Below are 9,812 nucleotides of genomic sequence, written 5' to 3' on the forward strand. Positions count from 1 at the left end.
GAGAATATATCTTATTTTAAAATTTGAGGATAAAGAAATTTTTTTCAGATATTTTCAACATCACACACGGATTGATGGGGGCATGAATGGAATCTTTTCATAAAATCCCAAAGCATGAGGGGGGGGGGGAGGGAGAAGAAATTGCGATGTTATTAAAGTAAAAATAGCGTGATAGCGTATATAATTTTATAATTATCGAATCTATCGTGTATATAAGTGTCTATTGCATTCATGTCCGCGGAATGGCGATTTGTAATTTGTACACAGCATGAGTACCTATAGCATCTAATCGAGAAAGCAGAGGAATATACTGATAACGTGCAAAAGCACTTCCGCGTACAGCGCAGTCACGTTCACCGACTGCCCGCTTATTAATATTTCACGTATGCACTCCTGGTACTCCTACGCCAGGTCGGCTGCTCCTCCTACTTTTTTCTCTATACACCCTATTTACGCCCCTTGACCGTAGCACCTTCTCGTGGCGTTATTTCGATTGCGAATCGATACAGGGACCGCGAGTCCTAGCGAGGAAGCTTTATTAAACTCCTAGCTTTATCAAAATCTTTCAAAATTAACATCACAGAGAAAAATCTGAGCATAAAGATCGCTTTCAAAATTGGAATTTTCAATTTTTTGTGCGTTTTACAAAGCAAGTATCAAATTATTAAATGTATAATTTATATTAAATATTTATAATAAATGATGTTGTATTATACAATATTATATTAAACAGAAGTAATAACGAAGGCCCAAGGATTAAATTTAATGATGTATAAATGTGATGTATAAATGTGGGCCAACACAGGATATCGGTATGTGATACAATCGAATCTTTATTAATCAAAAGTGGTAAACGTTCCGACTCTCGCTTCGGGTCCTCTTCAGTATATAAAATAGTGATAAAAGAAGAATAGTTAGCCGCAAGATCACATTACGAAGACTGTGTTCAATATTATCCGGAGATGTAGCTAGATAAATTGTGAAACATAGATATGCAACGCGAATCCTTCTAATTTAAAGGATGTTTTTTTAAGCCCGATAGAACTTGAAATTGTAAAAAATAAAACAAAAAATTAAATTAAACAGCCGCGGTGGCCATATGCCCGAAATCATTTTCAAATGTTAATGCCATGCATTGATCTTTCGACTAAAAAAAATTTTTTGATTATAATTTAATTTTTGTGTTAGTTTTTACAATTTTAAGTTCTATCGGGCTTAAAAAAATCTATCGGGCTTAAAAAAACACCCTTTATATTGCAGTTTGAATGTGCAGGGTTTCTGGATCGAACGATTTCTCGCATACGTTGTCGTAGCGTTGTTGAATTTTTCCCAGTTATCTCGCGTAAAATCTGCCACGTTAGCCGAAATTATGGATTACACTATGTGCTAATTGTCCAAGTTCTTCCGCGAACCATGCGATGCAGCCTTTATCGCGGCGAAAACAATGATAATGTATCGTCGTAGGAACAATGTACGTAATACTCGATGCTAAACATGTTATAATGTTGATACGTGTACGTAGTTGATTCAGAGTTCCTATCCATCTTTTCCACTTTAAATCGGTATAGACAACGAATCAAACGAATCCTTCCTGCAATGGTTGCCGAAACTCTACTTGTCATCCTCGTTCGATAGTCTGATCATACGTTCAATTTTCCACAGTCTTCACTATGGATCTTCAGTTTAACGCTCGAGCTGAAGTAGTATAGACATCTGAAAAAAAACGCACACTTATATTATACATTAATATTATCGTATAATATTTAATAGCGTTATAATATTTAATATATTAAGAATGATGTGTTTTCACGTTATGAGATAAGGCGAGTTTTTTAATTCATTGATTCATCAATCGCATTATACATAAATGTAGCTTTTACGCAGTAAAAAGTTGTATTTGCACATAATGTGACTGATTATAATCAATAAATTAAAAACTTGTCTATGCGATTCTTGAAAGAGTTTTCTCTTCTGAAACTTCAGAATGCTCAGTTTTAGACACATACATACATGTCTTAATGATATTTTCCACTAACCTTTCGAATAGATTAAATTGACAATAAGATGAATGCTAGACAAATAGAAAAAAAAGTCAATGCGATAGTTGATGAAATTCTTAATGAAGATCAGGAAAATGATTTCGGTGCGATACGAGATGAAACTTGTCCAGGAAGTTGCAAGAAATTAGATGATACGCCTAAGAAAGTAAGTTACGCGCAAAGAGTATCTTTTATTCGTCTAATAATACAAGTTATTAGTTTAATCGCTCGTTTTTTAAGTATTAGCCAACGAGATCTCACGTTATATAAAAAAATTATATCACAAGTCAAATCTATATTTTTTGTATATCAGTAAAATATTATACTGTCAAATATAGGTTATTATAGATATTCCATGAAATAGCTTAATGTATGTCGTTACAATTTTGACGTTAAATTGAATCACATTAATCGTGACTGTCTATTATATTCGATTACAACAAAGGAGGCTGAAGACTCAAGAGACAGAAAATTTCTTTCGTCACAAATACCCCGGCAGTGCAAATGCGGCGTGGAGACTTCGTTGAGGTTCTCGTTGCGCGTGATGGAAGCAATGCGTTTGCTGCAGCGCGACGTGGACCAGCCGTCCACGTCCAGCGCCGAGGAGATCACCGACTACATCCGGTCGCATTATCGCTACAATGGCGACCTTTATGCTCAGGTGCGGACCGCGCTGAGACAGGTCTGTTCTCAAGGGTTAGTTCCCGGCGTCGCTTCGTCGAAGGTCAAATGGATCGGGTGAAATGTATACCTCATATGAAATTACGTGTGCACATTTTCTATATTTATTATTTTACATTGCATTAAACTATACCTATATAGATAAATTTAATCCTTTGGTGTGAAGGGTAATAATTAATTATTACTTATTATAACGACAATATTGTTAATACTTAAACTAAGTAATTAATATTACTATTTTTCAGTATTAAATTGGATTTCTATTAGGGAATAACGTGTACATATACGTATATATTGTGTTATGTTATACTTTATAACATATCTTTGGAGAAAATTTTTCTCAGAATTTTTTATATAATTTTTCAGAATTTCTCTGTAATTTCATAACTTTCTCACATTTTTTATGCGAATTAGAATACACTTCTCAAAAAATCTACATTTTTTTCTCAGAATTTTTCATATACATTAATTATGAAATATCGCAAGATTTTTAAGATTTTTGTAAGTATAATTTCTGATGAAATGTTATAAAATCTAAAAAATTTAAAAATATTTTTACAAATTATGGGATGAGAAATTTCAGAATATTTCAGAATTCACTATGAGAAGTTCTGAGAGAAGATATAAACTTTCCGAATATTTCTGAATATTTCTGAAAAATGTTTCAATTTGTATAAAAATTATGAGAAAAATTTTCACTAGGGACTGTTTCTAAAATATGTATGTTATACAGTTTAACAAACGATATTTTTGTCTTTCTCTCGATTATGGAAAGACACAATCATGTTTTTTTCAAGGCAATATTTTCCACTGTTATTGCGCGACTTATCTTGTTACCAGGCTGTTCATCTATCGACCGATATTTCGGTGCTAATTATGTAGAGCAGACTCATATGGTGCTGTATTATATAATATACACAATTCTAACGTTTGAAAGATACGATTGTAAAACTGCAATAGAAGATGACAGATATTCACTTGACCCGTAAAACTGTGGCCAAAATGCTAAAGAATTACGTTTTCAACACATTATACATAAATAAATATTAAATAATAAAATAAAGACAGCTCTAAATAGATTTGATATTTTTTCTTCTTTTTTTCCTTGATGTTCTAATAAATAGTATGCTTTCTTAGTTTTAGAAATAATAGCTTGTTAATAAATTGATGATACAGGTATTTTTTCTTACCACTCAATTTCTTTAAAATATTTTTCACTGTTTACTGTAAATCAATAACAATCACAACATCGTAATAGATTTGTCATGGAATTATTGAACAACGAGTATCACTTGGCCGGCCCCGTTGTTAGACCAATAAAGCGGAATGGCTGTTCCTTGGATTGCAAAGATCGCATCATAGAGTTTGATGCCGATGTTTCGGATATCCAAGATTATCGACAACGTAATATCAAGATGGAGCAACGTGACAATTATGCGGAACCGATTCCCGGACCTTTTAAAAAAATCTTACGGATTTCTTCGTCAGATCCAGCTAGAAATGTGAAAAAAGCGCGAGTGGAAGATCAAAGAGTGGAACACGCAGATGAGAAAGATGAGACTACGATGAAAAAGGAGGATATGGATTGCGCTTGTAATGCCGAAGTTGTCACTCGAGATAAACTTTCAAGGATCCGATCTCCTGATCGTCCTCGCGTTATCAGGAACAGACGTCGTCGCAATGACGCCGAAGAAGATATAGAAGAAGGAATAAAAGATGGCGAAGAGGACGAAGATACAGAGGATAGTATATACGATGAATTGAGGGTACGAGTTCCTCACAGAAGAACCGCGGCACGCGAGCAAGAACTGAGAAAGTGGATCCGACGATGTCGTGAAGAATGTGAACGACGGGGAGGGCGATAACGCGAGTTGAAAATTTAGGATTGTATAAATACATTTTTAAGCTCGAGAAAATGAATGTGATTATTACTTCTTTATCTTGATAATTACTTTCATTAGTTACTGCAGGAAAATAAAATTAATATATATTTGCGATTCTACTTGTAAGATTCTGTTCTTCTAAACAATTTTTAACATATTAGATTTTGAAATAAAAAGTCTTGTGTAAATTTTTTTGTTCAATATAAAAATTTTTTCTGTTTAACACAAAGTTTGTTGCATTTATAAGGAAAATATATACATATACGTGCCTGTTAAGTTTTAAATTAAAATTAACAGAAATATAAAAATATAATCTCTTTTCTATTACTGGTTTTATTATTTACATTTTTTCATTTTTATTTATTTATTTATATTTAATAAATAATTTAAAGTATAGAAATAGCATTGTAAATATCACGAATCATGTCTTTTGATAATTGAATTTATTACGATCTGTCAATTTTACACAGAATACTCAGTACCGCTAGTCGCAATATTCGATGGATCTTCATTGTCTTTTTTCGCATTTTTTAATAGAACTCCTATCTTTCGTGAAACGCGCAGCATGTTCTTCCGTAAATCGATTGGGATTAACAATCCGGATTGTAAACCATATATAAGTGCTTCTCGTATATACAATCTTGCACGTCTTCGTTCTAAAGAAAGGAATCAAACGATAACGATTAATTTATGTTTTATTTGTTTCTATACTTATCTCTTCTTTTCTTCTTCTCGAAAATTCTGACAAATTTTATTTCATAAGCAGAACAAGTTACGATAATATCAAAATAACGTTAAAATTAATTATTACTGATTGAAAAGTGACTTTTAGTAACCATTTTGGTGTAATTTAACGTCATTTTAATGACTATATTCTGTTTGTAATAATTCTACAAATTTATGTTTTTTTTTTAATACCAAGCTAGATTCAATTGCTGAAAATTAAAATGAATTCTCTGATGAAAATCAAAATCGGAGCGTAAATCGGATATAATGGGAGAGTAACTGAAGAGAGTAAACGAAACTTCTAGAAGGCGAAAATTGGAACAATGAAACATTTACGCTTCTTTTGATGTTTCAATTTTTGCCTCTTAGAAGTTTCGTTTACGCTTTTGTTACTCTCCCATTACATTCGACTTACGCTGCAATTTTTATTTTTACCGGGATTTTTATGTACCATCGCGAACAGCTTTTGTATAATCGGCGATACATTCTTTCGACGAGCTTATAGATGCTCTTTTAAGGATATTTTTATTTGTGCGTGCTCGAGATCGCTCGCCATCGTCACCAGCAATTTCTTCGTCGAGATTTGTATGAATTGTCGCCAAGTCATATCTATGAATGTCTTTCTTTCTCGCGTGTCGCTTATTGAATTTGTTACACGCACAGTTTTGCTGTCTCCCGTTTATGTTCTGGTTGGCGCATTTGTCCAGATATTTGTACACCAAATCGAATACTGTCGCTTTTTCGATGTCTTGTCGGGGGAAATATTCCTTTTCATAATGTCGCTTCGAGACGGGTGACCTAATTAAGAGAATAATGCAAATTACAATAAATTAAGTTAATTTTTGTTTTACAACTCTGTACATCATTTTATTTCACAGCTGCTTAATTAATGCTGTAGCATAATTGTTGCACGATCAGTTATCTAGTCTTAGTATAAGTCTCGTAGGAAAGAAACGAATAAACTTTTTGATCAATCTAATATTTTCGTGTCAACAACTGATTAACGTATGGCTGACCTGTATGCACGGTTAAACGTAATGCGATGTCGGCGTATGCTTTTTGGATGAAAAAGTTCCCGATCTTTGGCCATGGCACAGTTTAAAATTAATACGCGACAGTGTCATAAATTAGAAATCAGTTTGTATATAAAAACTGCAGAAGGAAGACCAAAATTTTATAGTTGCATGAAACAGTCATTCAGTCGTGAAATAGTATTTTGTTTTATCTCTGTTCTGCATTCACTTTCTATTTATATAAATATGTGAGGACATGGCGAGAAAAGAGAAAAAAAATGAAAGTGTAGATAGAGAATTATTATGGCTTAGTTTACATCGTGCACTTGATACGGATACTAGTAACTTTCTATTGAATGATTTTAATTTCAGCGATACGTTGAAACATATACATTCCAGACAGTACAAAATATTAAAAGATAATGAAAAGAGATCTTTTTTAAATTGTCTTTCCGACAAAGCGAAAAGGTGTCTAAAAGATGACGAAAAGACATTGTTTTTAGATTGGCTTTTCAGCAAGACCAAAAGATGAGACATATTTTAGTTTTGTCAAGAAGACAACTTAAAAAAAATTAATTAACAACTTAAAAAAGCATCTTTATCTATAGTCATCATTAACATCTTTTCTATGGTCATTTTTCTATAGTTATCATTTTCGCAAAGCAATAGGTCGACTAAAAGATATATTTTCGTATTGTCGAAAAGATAACATGAAAAATATATCTTTCTGTTTTGGTACTTTTTATCATTCATTCGCGAGCAGTACGCGAGATCGCCACGAGATGGACGTGATGGTGTTCAGTTTCTCGTGTTTGAAAATCATATAGGATAGAATAAAAAATGAGCATTGCGAGAAATTTTACTCGTGTTCTAATGAACAATCAAAATATAAAAACTAAAAGAAGTATTAAAGACGACTAAAAGATATTCAAAGAAGTCATCCTTTAGTTATTATATAGATAAGGCCTGGTTGCATCGACGTTACTTTAACTTTAAGTGATATTTAAAACTCTCTCTGTCTCATTTTAAAGCTTAAAAAAGAGATAGACAGAGAGAGTTTCAAAGTTTTAACCTCACTTAAAATCAAAGTAACGTTGGTGTGTAACATGTGTGTGTGTGTGTGTGTGTGTGTGTGTGTGTGTGTGTGTGTGTGTGTGTGTGTGTGTGTGTGTATAAATGTCGTGCATCGACATTTATATACTACCACATCAATATTTCATGCAACCTATGATATACGCAGTCGCACATTCGCGTTAATTTTCATATAACAAATTCGTCGCGATAAAGCATCTAAGTTTAATTCTAAGAACTCGACATTGTTCGTGTAAATTCACACTACGTGTCTGGGAATTACTATTTCATACGAAAAGGTTTCATATCAAGCAAATATTGTCACGACTTGATAGCTGAGACGCCATGTTATAAATTAAGAAATGATAAAAAATAATTTTGAAATTTTTTATCATTCTCGGCATTACTTTATTTCCCAGACATGTATTAATGCATATACTTTAATCCTGGAAAAGAATTTTCGAATGAAAGAGGAAAAAAGTATTTATTATACAAAAATTACATGATTTAATCGGTAAAACAGAAGACTTTAGGATTCCCTTAATAGAAAGTTACTAGTTAGTACTATATCATGTACACGATGTAAACTAGGTCTATAATCAAAAGAATATTATTCTTTCTTCGTTTGTTTATATTTTATATTTCATCATGGTCGGTAAAAGAGAAATTTTCAATCGCACACGGTAACTAGAAAAAATAACTGCGGTTGGTAGAACAGAAATCACTCTTATTGTCAACTGAAAGCACAAAATGGTAGAGCTAAAAAATGGTCTAATAGATTACTATATGTCAGCGTTCTCAGAAATAAAGTTTCTAAAAAAGATGTTTGCAACAATTTAAAACTCAGCAAAACGTGCTTCTCATACTTGCTTTACCGTAATTTATCGTAGAAACAATTTTATATATTAATTAATAATTAAATAATATGTATAATAATGAAAGAGATTAATTTTCTTTTTAAGTTTTTTATGATTTACCTTTTGTTAGTATCATTTTATACCATCAAAAGTAACTTATAGCGATTTCGGTTGAGAACAACGAATGCACTGGTGCATTCTTACCATCGCGGTAGTGTATATTTTGTCAGGCAAATTTCGAAATTCACGAAATGCGAACCTCATTACCGATCTATAATACTGGTCGCGTATCATGGTCGCAGACGCCCAGTGTTTGAAGAGTAGTTTTAAAATGATGCATTGGTTTGACCGAAAAATAGTCAAGTCAATTGAGGGGCCCCTGTAGAAAGTATTAGATGTAAATGAGGGATTATATCCCGCCCCAGTATCTGAATATATAAAATTTCTTAAAATAAGAAGAATTAAAGAAAGATAGTATATTATAATCTTATATTATTTAAATGTGAATATGCTATGTCAGGTGATTCTAGTATTAAAAAAATTAAGAAGTTTCCAAAACCTCCATTCGCCATTTTCGACTGTTTGCAACATTTTCGAGAAATCTATCCGGTTTGAGGTGATCGATTTTCACTTTTTTTTTTGGGATACAATTGGTCACGTTTATCCCGATCACAAGAACCAAGGCCAACCATTAACGAAGAAGAAGAATAATGTGTATTGTGATAATTTATACAAATTTTATTGCGATGGCTTCGTTTTCGAGTAGTATAAGTAAATATATAAATACATAATAAAAACGTAAATATTAAATTAATAAATGTTTAATATTTAATATGAATTCGATATTAGGGATTTATGTTCCTAATCTTAAACTCGCTGTAAACTGATTACTGATTCTACAATGAATCCTTGACTGTGTCCTTGCTGAATCCTTAACTGTGTCCTTGTTGGAAAGTACCCTTTTGGCTCCTACACATTGGACTCAGAAACGTTTGCCGCGCGGCAAAATGTGATGCAGTAGCCAATAAGCTTACAGCTCCTAATGTGTTCATTGGTTACTGCGTCTCATTTGTCATTTTGTGTACCACTTGTGAGATATATCAAGTACAGACGAATATGTGACACTGGCGAGGAACCGCACCATTCAACCAACCGAACACATCAGTTGTACCGATACTTGAAATGTATGGTCGGTATATTCCAGCCGAATTCACTATGAGTATAAAAACGAAATGAAAATTATCAAAACATGTTTTATTGACAGTACAATAAAATATATTGGGGATTGTACGATTTAATCTATTAATACATTTTCACGACAATTGTCCATGACAACTTTATGTGCACTAAGTGTATCCCAGCCGAAATCGCTAATATTATTTTCCAGAAATATCTCAATTTCATTTGATATCTGCTGATCAAATGCATTCTTCAAGAAGTCGACATTTCGGATTTGTTCGGGTTTGGTATCAATAAAATTAATTTCAAAATCAATTTGCAAAAGAATTCCATTACTGATCGCTGAAAATTTACAACCTGAGA

At 32.6% G+C, this 9,812-nt stretch overlaps 2 protein-coding genes across 2 annotated transcripts; one reads left to right on the plus strand and one right to left on the minus strand.

Moving 5' to 3' along the window:
* The first annotated feature begins 3,911 nt into the window (after positions 1-3,911).
* On the plus strand, positions 3,912-4,701 carry LOC105148254 (hypothetical protein). Its single transcript, XM_011059882.2, has one exon. The coding sequence runs from the start codon at positions 3,986-3,988 to the stop codon at positions 4,583-4,585; it is 600 nt and encodes a 199-aa protein (XP_011058184.2). The 5' UTR covers positions 3,912-3,985; the 3' UTR covers positions 4,586-4,701.
* A 364-nt stretch (positions 4,702-5,065) lies between these two features.
* On the minus strand, positions 5,066-7,186 carry LOC147911126 (uncharacterized). The gene is made up of 3 exons (XM_087404209.1): positions 6,335-7,186; positions 5,781-6,152; positions 5,066-5,259 (listed from the first exon to the last, which is right to left on the minus strand). Exons 1-3 carry the CDS (start codon positions 6,417-6,419, stop codon positions 5,066-5,068), a joined length of 651 nt encoding a protein of 216 aa, XP_087260335.1. The 5' UTR covers positions 6,420-7,186.
* Between the last annotated feature and the right edge of the window lie 2,626 nt (positions 7,187-9,812).

This window comes from Acromyrmex echinatior, chromosome 1 (assembly GCF_024713525.1).
Source record: "Acromyrmex echinatior isolate Ae372 chromosome 1, ASM2471352v2, whole genome shotgun sequence".
NCBI classification, from domain to species: Eukaryota; Metazoa; Arthropoda; class Insecta; order Hymenoptera; family Formicidae; genus Acromyrmex; species Acromyrmex echinatior.